At 39.0% G+C, this 20,436-nt stretch overlaps 1 protein-coding gene across 1 annotated transcript; it reads left to right on the plus strand.

The window, feature by feature from the left end:
* Positions 1-330: 330 nt before the first annotated feature.
* On the plus strand, positions 331-17,119 carry SPRTN (SprT-like N-terminal domain). The gene is made up of 5 exons (XM_021000426.2): positions 331-653; positions 6,482-6,581; positions 10,776-10,904; positions 12,887-13,160; positions 16,266-17,119. The coding sequence occupies exons 1-5, from the start codon at positions 421-423 to the stop codon at positions 16,736-16,738; spliced, it is 1,209 nt and encodes a 402-aa protein (XP_020856085.1). The 5' UTR covers positions 331-420; the 3' UTR covers positions 16,739-17,119.
* The last annotated feature ends 3,317 nt before the right edge of the window (positions 17,120-20,436 follow it).

Below are 20,436 nucleotides of genomic sequence, written 5' to 3' on the forward strand. Positions count from 1 at the left end.
TGCGCGGGGAGGAGTCGGCCGGCGCTGGCTGCCAATGATTGCGTGCGCGACGAGGGCGGGCTAAAGGAACGTCAAGAAAATGAAGCCACTTGGCTGCTGCGCCTGTGCAATAAAACAAAAAACAAAAAGAAACCCACTGAAGACTAAGAAGAGGAAGAGGAGGAGGAGGAGGAGGAGGCTGAGAAACTCCCTTTCCGGTCCTTTTGGCTCTGACGATTAAGCCCTTTCAGTGCCGGAAGTTGATTGTTTTGTCGCCTCCGCCTTTTCTTGTACTCTCGCGAGATCAGTTTCCGTTTCCGACAAGCTGATTCAAAACACTGTGGTTCCTCCAGTAGGAGCGCAGTGGCGGCGGACTGGTGTGTGAGGTTGCGTCTTTCGCTGTTTTCCGGGTTCCCTCCCCACGAGTTCCTTCCCGCTCTTATGGCCGCGGTGGAAGAGGACTTTGTGCTGGCCCAGAAGCTGCAGGAAGAGTGGAACACGGAGGTCCCAGCATTGGTCCAGCCCCGGAAGGAACCCAAGTCGCTGGTCGACGAGGCTTGGGAGCTCGTGGACCCCAACCCCGATCTCCGAGCGCTGTTCGTGCAGTTCAACAAGCTGTATTTCTGGGGGCGGCTGGAGGCGGTGGAGGTGAAGTGGAGCTTTCGAATGACGCTGTAAGTAAATCCCCTGTCGTGCTGTGGGGTCAGGGGGAGGGGGACTCTAGAAGCCCGGGCTGCCCCGCCTGGGGACGGTAACTGCGCCCCCTGGCTCCCAGTGCGGAGCCGTCGGTGGCGAGCTCCTCTGCACCGGCCCAGATTTCTTCCTGCAGTGATAAGCCAAAAATTAGTTCTGCCCTCTTGTCCTTTTATCTCTCTCTCCTTCCTCTTTGCTTTTAGATGCAGTGAACTGGGTCGGAATATCTGAGGAGTTTCGTAATTTTGAACCTATCTTGCACTGAAGCAAAATCTCATTGAGAACATAGGTATCTATTAGCAACATTGCCGCTTGAATCAAATAATAGTGGCCTTAGTGTTTACAAGTGCATCACTTCTTACTTATGCTTCAGTAGTAAGAATTATGTTTTAATGGATGTGGATCTTTCTTACTGCTGCAGAGCCCTCCAGACTTTGGTAGATATGAGCTTCTGTGATCCTCTCCCGCCTTTTAACTCTCTTCTCTCCCCGCCCCCCAGCACTCAAAAATCACCACCTGGTAATCAGTCCTCTATCATAGTGGTTGGATTTAGAGTTTGAAGGGACTTCAGAAGTCATCTAATTCAGCTTGGAATCACTGGACCTGAATTTAGTTGCCACCTCTGCCAAATGATACGTGTTTGACCTTGGGCAAGTCACTTAATCCTTCTTAGAACTTAGTTTCTTCATCTGTTAAGTTGAAAGGGTTTAAATCTTCCATCCTGCCTTATTTGGGAAGGATAATGAGTTCTGTTTTAAACATGTTGAATTTGAGGTATCTCAGGAACATCCTGTTTGAAATGTCCAGTTGGCATTTGGTCATGTGCAGTTGAAGCTCCAGAGAGAGACTTGGGCTGGATCGCTACATCTTCGAGGCCTCTACATGGAGTTGATAGTTAAACCTTTGAAAGCTGTAAAGAAAAAAGAGAGGTCTAGGAGACCCATAGTTAGGAGGCATAATGTAGGTGGTCAACTAGTAAGAGAATGAGAAGTAGCTGTTTACATGTAGGAAAACTAGGAGAAAGTAGTATCGCAGAAACAGAAAGAGTGTTCAGAAAGTGCCCTTTTATGTGAGAAAATTTTTACCATTCCACCTTTTCCTGTCCTCCTCCTCCTAGGGTATCCCCCTTTCTCACCACCACCACCCCTTTTTTAAAAAAATCATCTCAGTGATTTAGACTTTATGTCCTCCATAGATTTTAACTACCCTAATAATGGTAAAGTTCTTAGGAGTCACATGTATCACCTTCCCATATAAGAATGTAAACAGTTTAACTTTACTGTGTCTTTTATGATTACTGTTTAATGTGTACCATTTTATTCTTCTCTTGAGTCATGTGTTTAAATGTCAGATTTTCTATTCATCGCTATTATTTTTATCAGGAATGCTTGAAAGCCTTCTATTTCATTAAATAGCCTTTTTTTTTTCCTTTAAAGGATTATACTGTTTTTCTGGGTAGGTTATTCTTCTTGGTTATAATCCTAGTCTCTTTGCCTTCCAAAATATCATTTTCAAAGCCTTCCTCTTCTTTAACATGGAAGCTGCTAAATCTTGTATGATCCTAACTATCTTTCCATAGTATTTCAGTGGTTTTTTTCTGGCTGCTTGAAATATTTTTGATTTCATTCTGGGAGTTTTCATTTTGGGATTGCTTTGGGTAGGTTCTTTCAGTTTCTAATTTGCCTGGTGGAACTAAGATTTCCTTGATAATTTCTTGAAATTTGATGTCTAGCTCCCTTTTTTGATGATGTCTTTCAGGTAGTCTAATAATTCTTAAATTATCTCTTCTTAATCTACTTTCCAGGTCAGTTTTTCCAGTGAGAGAGTTTACATTTTCTTCTATTTTTTGTTTCATTCTTTTGACTTTGTTGTTTCTTGATGTCTCATGGAGTTCTTAGCTTCCACTTGCTCATTTCTAATTTCTAAGGAATGATTTTCTTCAGTGAGCTTTTGTACCTCTTTTTCCATTTGGCAAATTCTGCTTTTTAAGGAGTTCTTTTCTTCAGTGAATTTTTGTGCTGCTTTCACCATTAGGCCAATTAGGTTTTTTTAAGGTATCTTCAGTATTTTTTGTGCCTCTTTTACCAAGATGTTAATTGTCTTTTCATAATTTTCTTGCATCACTCTCATTTCTTTTCCCAATTTCTTCCCTACCACTTGTATCTGTTTCTTTAATGCTTTCAGGACTTCTTATTGGACTTGGGTCCAGTTAGCTTTTTTTTTTTTAAGACTTTGCTCTGTAGCTGTTGTATTCTTCTGCCACTGTAGTAGCTTTTTATAGTCAAGTTCTTTTTTTTTGTTGTCACTTGTCCTTTTCCCATCTTCTTTTTGATTTTGCACTTTGTTAAAGTTGGACTCTGCTTACCTGGGGGTGGGGAGGCCCTGTCTCAAGCTTCAGGCTTTTTTGTGTGCTATTTTCAGAACTAGTTCTAGGGTTTTGCAAGTTTTCGGTGCTTTCCCAGGTGATGGTGATGGTGATGGTGATGGTGATTCAAGATGAGCCGTGGTCCCACTCTCTTAGTCTTTGATCTAGTCTTTACCGAGTAAGGGCCCCTCCAGAGAGTTACTGGAGTTGCTGCTGCTCCTGTCATCCCTACTTCCAAGGTCTATTGCTTATGCTGCCACTGCCAGCCCTGCATTCTGAGCCAGCTCCCACCCCAGTGTCACAGACCTCTTCTGCTGACCTGCTAAGTTGTCTTAGGCCAGAAAAATGTCTCACTCTGACCTTTTGTTGGCTCTTTGCTGGCTGCTCCAAAGTTTGATTTAAGTTCTGCCACTTGTTTTATTGGATTGTCTACAATCCATTTATAACTAAGGTTATGAAAGTTAGGTATATGTTTTACACCATTTCTGTATATTGCTTTATTCTGAAATATTTTGTTCTCTTTTTAAGTTCTCTTAAGTTAGGGCCCTGTCTCTAGGATTAATTTTGCTTAACCCATTTTTATGCAACCTCTTCAAAATGGTAGTCCTAACGCACAGGTTTGACCATATCACTTTACTACTAGAGAAGTTTCTCTTGCTCCCTATTGCCACCAGTATAAACTATAGACTCCTCTTTTCCTCATTTAAAACCCTTCACTGTCTGATGCAAGCCTGTCTTTCCAGGCTGATTACTCATTAGGCCTTTACATGGATTCTCTTGTCACAGTCAGATTGGCCTACTTGCCATTCCCCATACATCCTCATCCCCTTACCATCTGATCCTGGACTCTGCCTCTGGGGGCTCTGGGCTTAGTAGATGAGCTTTCTACCTTACTTGGGGTGCAACGGCAGAAGCAGACCTTTACTTCACTCCCCCTCACCTTGTCTTTATCCTTTACAAGGTAAACTCCTTGAGGGCAAAGGATTATCTTGTTTGCTTGTATTTGTATCCCTAGTATTTAGCACTATCCCTAGCTCATAAGTAAGCTCTCTTAAGGCATTCCTGAGGTTCCTTTTCCTGTCTTTGATTCTTTTCCTCAGGCTCTACTGCCCCCCATCTCTGGTATGCTTACCCTCCTCATCTCTGCCTCTTAGAACACTGAGCTCCTTTCAAGGCTTTCAGCTCAAGTGTCACCTTCAGTAATAACTCTTTCATGATTCTGGAATTGTTAGTTCCTCACCCCAAATTACTTTGTATTTATTTTGTATGTATTTCTGTGTACATGTTGTTTCCCTCCAGTGTAATATAAGCTCCTTAAGAAGAACAGACTTTTTTATTCGAGTACAGGTCCTGGTTTATATAGTAATCACTTAAATAATGCAAATAATGCTTGAATAATTTACTCACTCAGGAATTAGAATGGGACTTTGAAGGACCAGGAACTGTTACCTTATTTTTTCTTTCATGGGTTGCCATGGCAAGGAATTTATCACCAAATGGCTAACCTACTGGAGAAGAACAAATTGGGACCAAGGCTGCTCCTCAGGAAGCTGGCATCAGCAGTCTGTTCGCTTGACTGTGCTGGAACCCTTTCTATCATGGTAGAAATTGGCACTGTGCTTCACTGGCACAGACTTCAAGAACCTAGGGTCACTTCCCCGCTATGAGGCATTGAGTAGAACTTTATGATAAAAAGCTACTGTGAATTCAGGAATGCTTTAAAATTTATGTTTCATTAATCACAAGAACAACTACATAAATTTGAAATAGCAATATAACATGCATGAGACATTAATTCCACAAAAAAATGTTTATTTATAAGCTTGAGAACAATTTACAATAAGTCTGTGGCCCCTAGTTGGGATCTATTTATCTTGACCAATTCTCTTTTACAGGTAAGGGAGCTGAGGCCAATGAAGGCAAATTCTGCTTCCTGCCTTGTAGCCCAGCCTTTAAGAAGAATAATATATGTTTATCTTATTTGTGCTAGCTGTCGTTTTAGATTATGATGTTTCCTTTGAAGGAACCATATCTTTATATATACACATTCAAAGGGGAAAAAAGCTATAAATATAATTTTAGCTTTCTTATTGAGACCTCATCTGCTTTTAGTTTTTTTTATTTTCTTTTGAAGCTTTACCTTCCAATAGGACCCCAAGTTTCAGTGGCTCTAAAACAATTAGTTGTTGCTCTCAGCATAAATTTGTCCTTGTTTTATCTCCTTCCTTTCTAGGAACTAGAGAGTTATAGTAGGTGAGGAAATAGCAGAATATCAGTTGATTCTCCGAGATAGTAATAGAGAGTTATAGAGCAAGCTTGCCACCAGTCCAAGGAGCTATTATCAGTTAGTGTCTGTTCGACTATTACTGTGCTAACAAAAATCTAGTAATAAGTGGCATTTGCCTAGCATTGTAAAATTTGTAAGGCCCTTTCCAAAACCATTTCATTGGACCTTTACAACAACTTCGAGGTATGTACACGTATTATCAGTTTTGCAACTGAGGACACTGAGGCTCAGAGAAGCCGTGTAACTTTTCAGTGTCCCAAGTGGAATTTTCATTCATTTTTTCCTGGCTCCAAGTCCAATATTCACTACTATACACCACCACCTCTCTAGAAGTAACAATAGAATCAGGAAGAGTATTTAATTGGAGCAGAAAAGGAAACATAAAGCATATTTGAAATAATTTTTCAATCATTCCTCAAGTAAATTATTATCCTTATTCTTTTCATCCCACTCTATCAGAAAATTAGAGAAACTATGCAATGTTTTGGCAACTTTAAGTAGCTGCTGGGTGTAGTTTTTCTTCTGTAGCTCCTATGTACCATTGGCAAAGCCTACCCCTGAATAACAGAACTGACCCCTTGCTTATCTTGTTTTGTGTTTGGCTCCCACTTTCTTCCTTCTATCTCCTTGCCATGATAGCATCTTCTTGCCAATACAGCATCCTTCAGGAATTCAGAATTTCAGTTCACTTGCCATCTGGCTAATCCTGTCTGACTCTCAGAGTGCTAAAATGTAGAACTAGAAAGGACCTTTAGATAATCCAGCCCAATCCCCTTATTCTACAGAAACTAAAGCTCGAAAGGACAGGATAATGCTGGGGTCACACAGGTAATAAGTAGCGAAGATTCAAACCTGAGTCCTTTGATGACAAATTCATTTCTTTTCTTATTGACCCATAATGCCAATCATGAAAATTTCTACAAAATGAGTCATTTCCTACACTGTTTTCCCACAGACTTGATTATAGGATTTGAGTGAGCCCATCTTTAGCTTTTGCAGTTTAACTCTCATAATAAAATCATCCAAACCTAAGATAAGATGCAAACATCTGAGAATAGATTTGCTACACTCTGTAAGAATTCTCTGCATGTGATATTTCTATGAATTTCTAGTAAGTGTAACTAAAACTTGAATGCATTTTTACTTGTCTTTTTTAGATGTGCTGGATTTTGTAAGTATGAGGGAAAAGGTGGAATGTGTTCCATCAGCCTTAGTGAACCCCTTTTAAAATTGAGACCAAGAAAAGATCTTATAGAGGTAGGTATTCACAGATAAATCCTGACTCTTATCTTAGTAATTAGATATTACAACTAGAAGGGACTTTGGAGATATATTTTTATTTCCTCATTTTATAGATGAGTGTCTTAGGAATGCCTTAGCAGCTCTCCTAAACTCAGGTAGCAGAATGGTGCAAATGAGTAACCCAACATGAAAAGTATAAAGGAAAGTTATTTAGCTTTTAAGGATATAATCAAATTAAGGATATAATTATCAAATTCAAGACAAGTATACCTTGATAGTCCTGGTTCTGTTTTCACACAAGTTTGGTGAGTATTGACCTCCCCCAGTCACCTTTTCTCTCTCAGAGACATGCTTAAAAAGCTGACTGGAGGAGCAGCGAGGTGGGGCAGTGGATAGAGCACTGGCCCTTGAGTCAAGAGGACCTGAGTTCAGATGTGGCCTCAGACACATAACAGTAGCTGTGTGATTCTGGACAAGTCACTTACCCCCAATTGCCTCACCCCACAAAAAAAAAAAAGCTGACTGGTACAGCCAGCATAAAAGAACTCCCCTCATTTGAAGAGGCCAAAGAATTCTCACTCTCCACTTGTTTTGATCCCCAAATGCTAGATGCTTGTTATCCTGAGGGTCACTGTCAAAATTGTCAGCATAGGGTCTTTGTTGCTTGAAGCAGTATGTCTTTCTCCTCCCTAGCTTTATTTATTTAATTCTGATTAAAATTGACATTGACACACACACATTTGCTTTTGAGCTATTTGGTTGGTTACTCAACTTGCAAGGTAGATCTGTGCTGGAATGTAGAAGACTTTTTACATTGTTGTGATTGTCTCAAATGGCTAAAAACTGGTGCTGCAACATTACACTGTTATAAACTTTGAATGAATTAGGCTGACTGATAATTTTGAAGAGTTCATCCCTGAAGATTTTTACTGTGGCATCCTTTACACTCACCACAACAACTCAGGTGTCTATATCCTGTCTCCCTCTCTCCGTATTCCTCTCCCTAATCAAATTGCAACCATCTGCTTGTTTATGAGGCTGAGAATCCTTAGTGGCCGCAGAGCAGAATTAGGTCAGTTTGGCTATACGTTTAAATGTTAAGTACCTGTACTGCTGCTTCCAAGATGAAAAATTTATGTACTGTCCTAATTACATTACCAAGAGCTTGAAGGTGACTTAGACAAAAACCAGCAATATTTTTTTTCCAAGATGGAGAAGATCTAAATACATGACCTCGTAGATTATCTAGTTCAACTCCTGTACTTTTCAGTTGAAAAACTAATGACATGTTTGAAAGTAGGAAGAAATAGTTGGGTTTTCTTTATAATTAATAAGGAAAGGTTGTCATTTGATAAAGTAGGAAGATAATGGCCTCAAGTGAACATTTGCAGTTGGGCAAAAGGCAGAATGTTAAAAACAGAAGAAGAGAGTAGTAGCAAAAAAATAAGTGACAACAGAGCTTCATCCTTAAAGATAAGCTAAACCTTAGGCAGTAGAAAACAGGAAACTCATCAGTATTCTGCTGAGTCAGCTAAAGGTTGAGTTTAACAAAATTTTCACTTTAAAATGCTAGCAGAAATAAATTTTATGGGTTACACTTTGATGTACACTCAGTACTGTCAGAGAAGCTACATGTTCAATATAGTAGATTTATAGAAATGAAGTTTCTTAGAATAGTGCTTTGGTCTTTAAGGGACTATGAATTCCTTGATGTGAATGCTTCTTTCACCTTAGTGAAGACAGTATTTGTGCATATTTGGGCCTAAAAAGGTGCATAATTTGTTGGTTTTCCTTGTGGGGACAAGCCTTTTCACTCATAGCTAGGCCAGCCCCCAAATGATAGAAATACTTTCTGTCCTTGATCCCATACTTTTTCTGGCTTGTTCAGATCTGCTAGTGCTTATGTTCCAATGACATGGCCTTTGAGACCCCAAGGTCACCCATGTACCAGAGACTGGATTTGGAATAGGGTGAAAGTCATAAACCGTACTCAATAAATATTAAATCAATTGACTTGAAGTCTAGAAACTAATGTGTATGTGTGTATGTGTGTGTTTAAAAATAAATTTAACATGATTAACAGGATATTGATAAAACCTTATTTGCTTTGGAAGTTTAGAGTGAATCTCAAATTTGTGACCTATTAGTATTAAATAAGGTTTGTTTTATGTATGATGTATTTTGCATAACAACCTAAGAAAAAAAATTTGTTCAGCCTTTGTATAGTTGATAAATAGTTTTTCCAATAGTTTCTCCACTATACACATCTTGATGCCTTCACATGGGCTTTCACCAACATGTGGAATGCCCTTCCTCCTCACCTTTGCCTCTTAGAATCTGTAGTACACCTGAAAGCTCAGCTCAGGTGCCCTGTTTCCTTGAAGCTTTTTTTCTCTCCAACTGCAAAGACCTTCCCCCTCCAACATGCCCCCCCAATTACCTTGCATATAGTCTGTATCCTTTTTATTTATTTTTTTTATGTATTTGTTGTCTCCCCAGTGGAAGCTCCTTAAGAGAAGAAACTTTTGTTTTTTTCTTTTGTGTCTCCAGTACCTGACTTTTATAGTAGGTACTTAATAAATGTCTGTTGATTGATAAAATTTAGAATATCATTGATAATATAGAAGCTCATAATATTAATGCAAATTATAGCAATAACAATTCTGATTAAAATTGACATTGACATAAACTTGAAAGATTTTGAACAGTACATTATTATAAGACTTCATTAATTTTATCAAGCTGGTTTATTTTTAAGTTACAACAAGTTATATTTAAAATAGGTAAATATACCAACATACAAGGTAACTAGCTGAAGGAAGGAAAGATACCAAAGATATGGGGAAAAAATCTCAACCTTATTTCTACCCCCAAAGAAGGTGACCTGTATGCCTATTCCCATTTGTACAAAATTTTTTGGAGAGATTTCTATATATAGATTGAAGGTATACTCAGTAAAGGTGTATTAGTAGGGAACAAGAAGGCTTTTGCAAATGATTTTCAACAAAAGGTCACATCTACACCATTGACTACAAGATGTAAAGCATATAAGATCCTGTTATGCTTGTTGTTTATTGATTATAGAAAAACATTTGACTTAGTACAACAAATGCTGCTTACAATTTGTTCTATAACAAAGTGTCTCCTGTCCACATATCGAGATCATTCAGTATTCTGTGAAAGATTTAAGAAGAGAAATAGCGCTATTCAGTTCCCCTCTGATAATAAATATCAGGCAAGGTATAAAGCAGGGAGGTGTGTGCTCAACAAAATTATTCACCGTAGTGATGAGATCTAATATAGAGTCCTGGTCAAGGAGGGATTCCCTCTAAATGATGGAATCTTCCAGATGCCCCTGCTTGCAGATGAAATGTTAGTGATCACAGCAAACCCTGTGTTACCTCTTTGAAGAGATCTGTAATTGCTCGAAGGAGTTTGACCTATTCACCCACACAGGGAGAGTCAAATAAATGAGAAATGTCTATTGCTCAGATTTCATCAGGTCTCTGAATGGTCACCCAGTAGAGCTTGTCCAACAGTATGTGCATCTGGGACAGACAGTATATAGATGGAATATAAACTGGGCCCAGACTTGAAAAGAGGAGGAGAATGGGCTTGGATTTCTTTTAGGAAATTGCAAAGTACTTTTATTGACCTCAAGCTTCCCATAAAAGCAAAGGCCCACCTTTACAATACAAACACCTTATGGGTGGTGGTGGTGATGTGCAGCAGTGAGATGTGGAATACCAACGGCTCAGAAGAACTAAAAATGAATGTCACTTAAAAGGCAATGGAAAGGGGAGGGGCATGGTGGATGTGAGCAGGCTGCAGCATATGACCAGTCAAGAATTCCAGAGAAGAACAGGCGCAAAAGATGTCATCAAAGAATTATATGACACAAAGAGAATATGGGCAGGTCAAGAATGGCTAGAGTGCCTGACTGGTACGCCCACAATGTCAGGAGAAAGCAAAGAAGGCTTCTAGCATGTTGGAGATGCATATGAATATTGAGTAAATACACACAGTGATATAACAGTGTTAGGGCTTTTGTAAATTTTGTTTTCCCTCTGCTCACTACCTTCTCTCTCATCCTCCAAAAAAGAAAAAAATATTAAAGCATAAGCATCACCTTAGTTTAACAATATAATTTTTCTGCATTTTTCTCATAAAGGTCACAAGTTGAGTTGGTTTGCTTTTATCCTGTTTCAGACACTGTTACATGAAATGATACATGCATATTTATTTGTCACTAATAATGATAAAGATCGGGAAGGTCACGGCCCAGAGTTTTGTAAACATATGCATCGCATCAATCGCCTAACTGGAGCCAATATAACAGTAAGTACCCCACCTTTGGGAAATTTTATGATTGTGTTTATGTAGACAAATCAATTTTAATAAAATTCAAGGAGCGAGGTAGAGGAAGATGTTCTATTTACAGACCAAAAAATTGAGTCATAGAGAAGTTGTGATTTGTCCAGGACCATGTAGTTGAGTCGGTGGCAGAGCCAGAAATAGGTCCCAGGACCTCTGTCTTCCATTACCAGATGAATGCCATGTATTTTACTTCACATAGTTTTCTTCATGGAATAAACACATATTTTTGTTAACAGATTTCAAGTCAAAAGTGAATGGCAATCTTTTCATAACAGTAGTGTTTATTGACTTCCAAGTGTAATAAGGACACATGATGGAGAACAAAACATTCCAAGATGTTTACCTTCTATGCAGTTAGATGTCTTAACTGTAGTCAGAGTTTAGAGTTAGTTCCATAGTCAGGAAAAGTGGCTGATGTTGAAAATATTTTTTAGAAGATCTGTTTAATCATGTAGTGTTCTATCCCAGGTACTCTTTAGGAAGTAGAAACTAGAGACAAGTTCAACTGTGTTGTGATTCAGATAAGTTAGGCTGGTGTGATTTTACTGCTGTCATCATATAAATTCTGGAGGTATTCAGCTGATCATTCCTGACCGAGCCAAATATCCAGGAAGACACACACATGCAAACATACATGCACGGGTGCACGCGCACACACATGCACGCACACACTCACCTTATGAATATAACATAGGAAGAAATCTAAAACAAATGCAGCAAACTGCTACCATTGTTTCATCTCCCTGGCACTCGATGTCTGATCCTCTGATCCATCCTTTCTTTGATGATTAATTTGTAAGAACTCTGAGCAAAAAAGGGAGCAGTCCTGAGCTCTCCTTCACCAACATCTTTGCTCTTGGTACTTTCTTTTTCCCAAAATTAATGCTTTTTGAGTAAATGAAATTTGCTTTTGAGAGGATGAATGATTGTTGTTTGAGTGGAGAGGAATAAGGAACCGGGAGCAGGGTTTGCTGCAAAACAGTTTTTAAAAATTCAGCTTTCCTCCCCACTGGTAGCTTATCATTGATCAAGAATTAGGAAATTAGTTATTCTAAGCAAAACCACAAACAGTTAGACACAGTTTCTTCCATTGCCACTGTCTTGTTACATGGAAAGGAGCAGAAAGAACATTTACTTACTGTAGAAAATTGTGTGCTACAATGATTTCTACATTAGAAGCATTTGGTCATTTAGAACTTTTTGCTAGAATAATATTTTCTGTGGTGTGATTTTAGTTCAGATAATATAGCATCCAATTAAGTATTACTTCAGCCTTACTTATTTTGGTGGTACATAAGCTTTTCTTAGGTTTTGATCATTTTCCATCTGACCGCTGAAAGCAATAGAATCCAGAGTTATTAATATTATATTTCAGACTGAGTTCCATGAGGGCAGGGGAGATTGTGTTCTAATCCAAACTTTGTCTCTATTCCCCATTCCAAACACCCAACACAATAACGTGATATGTTTGTTGAATTTGCCGTTGAATTGAATGATTCAAACATTTCCTTAAATTTATTCAGCTCAGAAAGGATTTGTTTCCTCTGTTTGTGATCAAAATTCAACTTTTGATGCTTTCTGTCCAAAATTAGAACCTTTCAGAAGCCCAGGGGAGACTAAGAAGGTAAAACTATTAGCCTTAGAATTTTAGAGTTGAAAGGAACTTGGATGTTATTTAGTTTAACTTTTCTCATTTTGCAGATGAAGATGAAGAAACTGACACCCAGAAAGATGAAATACTGTCAGGCCAGCGTCATGGGCTGTGGGAGTGTCAGCACTGCATAGAGCCGGTGTTTTCTGGCTCTTTCCATTGTGCTATGCTGCCTTCCAATTTCTAATATATAATTTCTAAAGCACAGCAAGGTTGCTCATTTTAAATTATTTTGCATAGGTGTTATTGTTAATGTGATGAATAAATGCTAAAAAAAATTTTTTTGATGCAGATATACCACAGTTTTCACAATGAGGTGGACCTATATCGTCAACATTGGTGGCGTTGCAGTGGACCCTGCCGGAACAGAAAACCCTACTATGGTTACGTGAAACGGGCAATGAACAGAGCACCCTCAGCTAAAGACTTTTGGTGGCCTGAGCATCAGCGAACTTGTGGAGGCACATACATAAAGGTCAAAGAACCAGAGGGTTATTCAAAAACAGGCAAGAAAAAGACAGAGCTAGAAAAGCAGCCAGACTCTGGAACAGAAAGTAAAGATAAAGGTACCCTGACTTACGTTCTTCTGCCTCTTCTCCGTGGCATAATAGTAATAGCTACCATTTATATAACACTTTTTTGTTATATAAAACATAACTCTTTACCTATGTTGTCTCATTTGATGCTCACAACACTGTGATGTAGGTACTTTCCCCTATTTTGCAGATGAAGAAACTGAGGCCCTGAGGCAGGATTTGAATTCAGGTCTACCTGATTCCAAATCTAACACTGTACTGTGCCCCCTGCCTCTGTGATGTAATGTTAGTACTTTTCATATTATTAATTGGTATTCAGATAGCATTTAGCTTAATTTTAATATGAATTTGAAATAGGAAAATATTTTAAACTTCTGACAGAAGATTCTAGTTTTCATGAGATCATGTTAGGGGAATCTGGATTTCAGTTTATTCAAGTGAACAAAAGTAAAAATATTTCCCATTTATATTTGCTTTGGGTCTCCTTCCCTATCATTGCCTTTCATTGAACAGTACCCACAAATATGAGGAAACAAGGCAAAAAGATGATCAAAATGAAAGCAGTAATTCAAGTAATAACGCTAGACAATGACGCCTAGCTTATACCGTGCGTGATATCATTTAGGTTGTGCCCATGTGGTTTCTGTCGATAGTTAGGAGGGTTTGCCTTTATTTGTGTCCACATCACTTCCACAGTGCCTGGTACATGGCGAGAGGTTAGTAGATGCTTGATGACTTACTATTTGTCTTAGGTGGAGAGGATAGGTAAAGCATTTGTTAACCACTTGCTGTTTGTTAGGCACCGTACTAAGTGTTGGGCAGGCAAATACACTCGAGCAAGACAGCCCCTGTCCTCAAGGAGCTCACATTCTAACGAGGGGAAATACCTCTTAGAGAAGAGCTAGAGAGTAAGGGGGAGCATGAAAATCAGAGTGGAGGCATCGTGTTTGGTAACTGAGAACTAGAAAGGAAGGCGGAGGCATGATTCCATGGGGTGAGTCCAGAGTGGTTCCCATGGCTGAAGTCCAGACTTCCAGGGTGGATGAATATCAAAATGGAGATGGCATAGCTCAGAATTGGTAGCATGCAGTTACTAGTCATTTGTTCTCGTGTAATTTTATTCTCCATTTTGATTTTATTCTCTATTATTATTTTGCTTTTAAGGAAGTAGCATTGCATTCTTGCATTCACATATCTGTGAAGAAACTATGCTTCCTATTTGTGAGTGGTAGGTGCCATTTGAAGAAATATAGGGGTGTACTCTGCCTCTCTAAATAGAGGTACAGGAAATTATTTAGCAGTCAAGAGACTTCACAGTGTAATAATTTTACTGCTGTACTTTTGGCCAAGATGGTAACGTCACACCAAAATTCAGGGTAGGTATTCCCCCATCTGACATCAGGAATTACTTTTGTAAAACACACATTGGGTGAAATGACATTACAGGGAACACTTCATCCATAGGATCCATAGCCTAGAGGTTAGACTCTTCCCCTCACAGGTTAGCTTCCATCCACTTTGTACAAATCTTGTGTGTACCTGTTGATGTATTATCTGTGGCACTAGAATACACGTTCCTTGAAGGCAGGGACCGTTTTTGCCTGTGTTTCAATCCCTAGCACAGTGCTCGAATGTTGTAAATACCTAATAAATGCCTCTGTTGGTTGATTGGAAGGGAGCTGAGAGGCCATCCAGTCTAACAGTCTCGATTCTCAGATGAAGGACCTGAGATCCAGGATGATAAAGGGTCTGGCCCAAGGTCATAAAGAGTAATGGTCAAAGGCCAGATTTGAACCCAAGTCCTTTGCCTTCAGAGCCACTGCTTTTTCTGCTGTACTACATTGCCTGCTTAGTTTATTAGGAGCCACATGATAAATATGAGAGCAACCAAAATGCACACTACAAAAGCTTAAATTAAGTTTTTACAGATGCCTCACTTTGACTTTATGATGATAATACTGACCTCCCCTTGCCCTGTGCCAGAAGTCTCTTCTGGTTGGCAGAGGAGTGACTACAAAAGGGCGTTGCCTTTCCTGCTCATCCCCTTGGTGTGCTGGAGCTACAAGGCTTGCAGATTCTTACAAGGCTGTGCTATTCCTACGTATGTTTTTTTAAAAAGTTAATTTATTTGTTTTTAGTTTTCAGCAATCACTTCCATAAGCTTTTGAATTTAAAATTTTTCTCCCTCTCCCTCCCCACCTCCCTCCCCAAGACTGCACAGAATCTGATATAGGCTATACATATACATTCCTATTAAGCATATTTTCACATTAGTCATGTCGTAAGGAAGAATTAGAACCAATAGGAGGAACCACAAGAAAGAGGAAACAAAACAGAAGAGAAAAAAGAGCAAATAGGATGCTTCGATCTGCATTCAAACTCCATAGTTCTTTCTCTGGATGTGGATAGCATGAGACTTTTGGAGATGTCTTAGATCCTTGTATTGCTGAGAAGGGCTAAGTCTGTCAAAGTTAGTCATCATACAAAGTGGCTATTATTGCCTATGCACATTTTTTTCCTTTAATGGCTCACTATAGCCCTCTTGAAGAGAAGGCAGTGACTTAGAGGATAAAGTTGCCCACAAACTCTACTTCAGTGCCCTGGCCCTGAGCTTCTGATTAGCACTGTATGAAAGACTTTAAATCAAGCTTTTCTCTGCTACTCAGGATAGAGAATTGTATTTCTGGAATTTACTTTTTCTTTGAAGATTAGCTATGTTTGGAAGTGCTTAGAATATATAAAGGATATTTTTGTAAATAATGTATAGGATTCATATATGGTATATATATTTCACATATATAAGTTACTGTGTCTAATTCTTTCATTCTTGATGTTTTCTAGCCATCTGTCTTTTTCTTTCACTTTATTTTTGATCATGGTAGATTTCTGTCTTAATTCCACAGAGAATTAGCTCCTAAAGAATGGGAAATTTTAAATAAGCTTAACTCTAAAAAACTGCTTCTAAAGAAACTCATTTTTCCTCCATTAACAGCTTATTATTGTATAGCTCCATTTCATCTTAAAATCACCTTTGCATTTTGAAGTATCCATTAGCTTAGGTGAGTTAGCTTAATAAAGGTGTTCCTGGCTTTAAGTGAATGGAAGAATCTCATAATTAGTGACCTTCTTTTGCAGGTAAACTAAAGGAAGGAGGGAGCCAGCTTTTGACTCCGTTCAGTGGAAAAGGGTATCTCCTGGGAGGAACAAGCAGTACATCCTCACTTGGGAAGGTCATCAGCCCACATGCCATTAATCAAATCCAAGAATTGCCTGATCAGAACTGTCCACTGGTTGCCACGAGACCTAATCATAAAACTGAGTTTAAATCAAATTTGTCTCAGGAAATTAACAGCTCTAAAGATAAATTACCAAATAAGAGACCCAAAGTCGAAAACAAAACTGCTTTTGCCAATTTTTTTATCAAGAAAGAGCAAATGAACAGCATGTGTACAAGTGATAATGGCTCAAAATGCAGTTCATTCCCTGTCACCTCTTCTCAGAATTCCAGCAGTTTAATTAGTCACGAAAAAGCAGTGAGCTGCCCTGTTTGCCAGACTCAAGTTTTGGAGACAGAAATTAATGAGCACTTGGATTCCTGCCTTATGTGAGAAACCATTGCCAAAGCTAAGAGCTGCAAATGTCTTTGGGAAACAAATTTGTCTTAATTGTGCAGCAAAAATTAGTTCATAAGAGTATCATGCCAAATAATCAGAAAGTTAAAATGTTGTGAGTAATAGTGTGTGTGTTTGTGTGTGTGTGTATTATAAAATTGAGAAGGCGCTTTCTGTGGCTTCCAAAGTTAATTCTATATTTTTCTGTTACCACAATTTGAATAAATACTGGTTGTATATAGATGTCCCAGAAGTCCTTGTGTAATTTTAAAGCACCCTCTGTAGTGGTGCTAAATTTATGTGTTTCACATGGCACAGTTCACAATTTGTTGACTGAGTTTTATTATTTTGCAATTATGAATAAAAAGGATTTCAGAATATTGTATATAAGATAATAACTTGTTTTTCAGACATTTAAGTCTATTGTTTGTATGTCTTCAAAACTATGCCATTTCAAAGTTGAAATATATATATATGTACACACACACACACACACACACACACACACACACACACACACACATGTGTTGAGTCCTTTCAGGTGAAAAAACTCTCTCCTGAGAGGAACCAGCAGTGCGTCCTCACTTTAGGGAACTCATCAATTCACATGCCATTAATAAAACCCAAGAACTACTTCATCAAAACTGTCCACTGGTTGCCACAAGACCCAATCATAAAACTGAGTTGAAATCAAATTCATCTCAGGGAATTAACAGCTCTGAATAAGAGACTCAAAGCCAAGCTATAATATTGAGATGCTATCCAAAGAATTGAGAATGGTTTTCAGAGTTGCAAACACAGGGGACAAAACAAAGTTTAAAGCACTTTTTTGAACACATCTAACTTTCAAGTACAGGAAAATATATATCTTAATATGGTTTTGTTTGGGGTTTTTTTGGTAGGCAGTGGGGTTAAGTGACTTGCTCAGGGTCACAGAGCTAGTAAGTGTCAAGTGTCTGAGACCAGAATTGAACTTGGATCCTCCCAACTCCAGGGCCTGGACTCTATCTGCTGTACCACCTAGCTGCCCCTGGGTTGTTTTTTTTTTTTTTTTTTTAACATTCTAGTTCTTCACCATTAATATTTTGTGAAGACTTTGAGCAAGATTAGATTTTAGGCTTACCTGAGGTTCAAAGATGGTAAACTGACTTAATTGCTGTTGCCATTTTGCTGACTAATGTGAAAGAGCCATTATAAGTTTGCATGCTAATTACCAAGTGTAGGTAAGCTATCTCCTCAGGATTTTAGTATGTTGGAGTTACGTATGAATAAGAAAGGACTGATATGTATGCACGCATAGTAGAAAATCATACATAATGGTTATAACCTTTAAAGAAGAATGTTTTGAAGTGTAGTGTACAGTTTTTTCAATTTTCTTGGCTTTAAGAAAAATTTCCTAAGTTGTAATGATGAGACAATGAGCTTTCTAATTCAGTTTACCATTTATTTGAGAATAGATGGGGTATGTTAACTTATTTGAAAAACTAGTATTTATGCAGAAATGTTGCTGTTCTGATATGAATCCATGAGTAGGTTAACCTCCACAAAAGTCCTACTTCAAAGCTTCATTGGGATGTGGCGATGACTCTGAGGCTCTTGAAGGCTCTGCAAGCACAGAACAGAACTTTAACAGGTTCTAATCTATTACAAGGAGAAGCATCTAGGTGGTACACCAGATAGTGCTGCACCTAGAGTCAGGAAGAGCCGATGTAAAGCCTGGCCTCACATACTAGCTCTGTGATTCTGAGCAAGTCACTTAACCTCCGTGCCTCAGTTTCCTCGCTTATAAAATGAGAATAATAGCACCTACCTCCCAGGGTTATGAGGATAAAATAATGCTGTAAAGGGCTATGTAGATCTTAAAATGCTATTTAAGCCAACTATTCTATAAATGTCAGTTTTCTTTGGTCACATCTACAGATCTCTCATCTTCCATCTCATTTTCACTATCTCAATCTCAGTCTTTTTGTTTTAAATCTCTCACTCGAGGCTTCAATCTCAGTCACTCCTCTTCAGTCTTGCTTTTATCTAAGATCAAACTCTGTTTGACGTTTAAAGCCCTTCAAACCTGGTCCCAAGCTCTTTTTCCAGTATTAGATAATACTCCTCTTCACGTGCTCTATGACCCAGCCAAACTATCTTTCTTTAATTGTTGTATGACACGCTCCCTCTATTCCTGATGCCTGGCAGAAGAGACAGCTGTAGCATAGTGAATAGAGGTGTAGCCTTGGAACCAGGAAGACCTGGGTGTAAGTCCAACATCTGATACATATCATCTCCATGACCCAGGGCAAGACTCTTGAGTTGCAGAGGAGCTGCTGACCTACATTGTTAGAGGGAGTCTCCTCACCTATGTGTTCTCTGTACAGATGAGAACTTACCCTCCTGTTCCCTCTTCAATCTCTCTTGTTGGATCATTATTTATCTCCTGCCTCCTAAACGTGAGTTTCCCTCCAGCTGTTCCTGGATCCCTTTCTTGCTTTGTGAGCTTATCTGCTGCCATGGATTTAGTTCTCTCCATACCTATGACTTCCAAATCAAATCTGCCTGCTTTAATTTCTCTCCTCGGGTGGTAGGTAGTGCACTGAATAGAGCCTGGGCCAAGAGCCAGGAATACCTGAGTTTAAATCTGTCCTCAGACACTAGCTTTGTAACTTTGGGCAAGTTACTCAGCTCTGTTTGCCTCAGTTTCCTCATCTGTAAAATGAAGTGGAGAAGGAAATGGCAAACCACTCCATCATCTTTAAGGAAACATGGAGTCACGAAGACTCAAACAGGTTGGGACTAAACAAAAAAATCTCTCTTGGATTCCAGTCCCATATTTCTAACTTGCTGCTAGACTTTTCCAATTGGATGTCCTGTTGATAATTGAGACTCAGCACTATTCTCATCTCCCCTACCTGAACCCTCCCCTGGTCTATACTTCATTATCCCTCAGCTGGACTTTTATAATAACTTACTACTCGGTCTCCTTACTTCTAATATCTTCTTCCTCGTTGTTATGTAGTTTTTCAGTCATATTCAACTCTTCCTGCCCCCATTTGGGGTTTTCTTGGCAAAGATACTGCAGTGGTTTGCCATTTCCTTCTCCAGCTTATCTGACAGATGAGGAAACTGAGGCAGAGTGAAGTGACTTGCCTAGGGTCACACAGCTAGTGTCTGAGGTCAGATTTAAACTCAGGAAGAGGAGTCTTCCTGACTCAGTCTATCCACTGTGCTACTTAGCTGCCCTCTTCCCTCTCCACTCCATCCTTTAAAGAGCTATCAAAATAAACTTTCTAAGGCTCAGGTCTGACCATGTCACCCCCATCGTCTAATACCTTTAAGAGTTACCCTATTTTCTCTAGGATATAATACAAACTCCTAGCATTCAAGATTCACTGCAATCTTTCCCTAACCTATCTCTGCATAGATCTCTCACATCATGCCACTTTTTGTGCTATACGTTCCAGCCAAGCTGGAATACTAGCCCAGTGGTTTTTTTTCTAAGTTGCAGTAATACCTCCTCCATCAAGCCTTCCTGATTCTCAAATTTCCTTGTACTCTACTTCTCTGTGCACATAATGTATCCCTCCAGTGCTAGAAAGGCAGCAGGTGTCAACTTTTGACCCTCTGGCACTTGATGAGCACATTGTGCAAAGTAGATGCTTTATATGTGTGGAATTGAATTAGAGAGGAGACCTCAGGAACCATAA

Source organism: Phascolarctos cinereus, unplaced genomic scaffold (assembly GCF_003287225.1).
Source record: "Phascolarctos cinereus isolate Bilbo 61053 unplaced genomic scaffold, phaCin_HiC Scaffold_5;HRSCAF=322, whole genome shotgun sequence".
NCBI classification, from domain to species: domain Eukaryota; kingdom Metazoa; phylum Chordata; class Mammalia; order Diprotodontia; family Phascolarctidae; genus Phascolarctos; species Phascolarctos cinereus.

Excerpts from the sequence above, each read along its gene's own strand:
- SPRTN (XM_021000426.2), top strand. The coding sequence starts at position 421 with ATGGCCGCGGTGGAAGAGGACTTTGTGCTGGCCCAGAAGCTGCAGGAA. Across the intron at positions 654-6,481 it reads TGGAGCTTTCGAATGACGCT|ATGTGCTGGATTTTGTAAGT; the intron begins GTAAGTAAATCC and ends TGTCTTTTTTAG. Across the intron at positions 6,582-10,775 it reads CAAGAAAAGATCTTATAGAG|ACACTGTTACATGAAATGAT; the intron begins GTAGGTATTCAC and ends ATCCTGTTTCAG.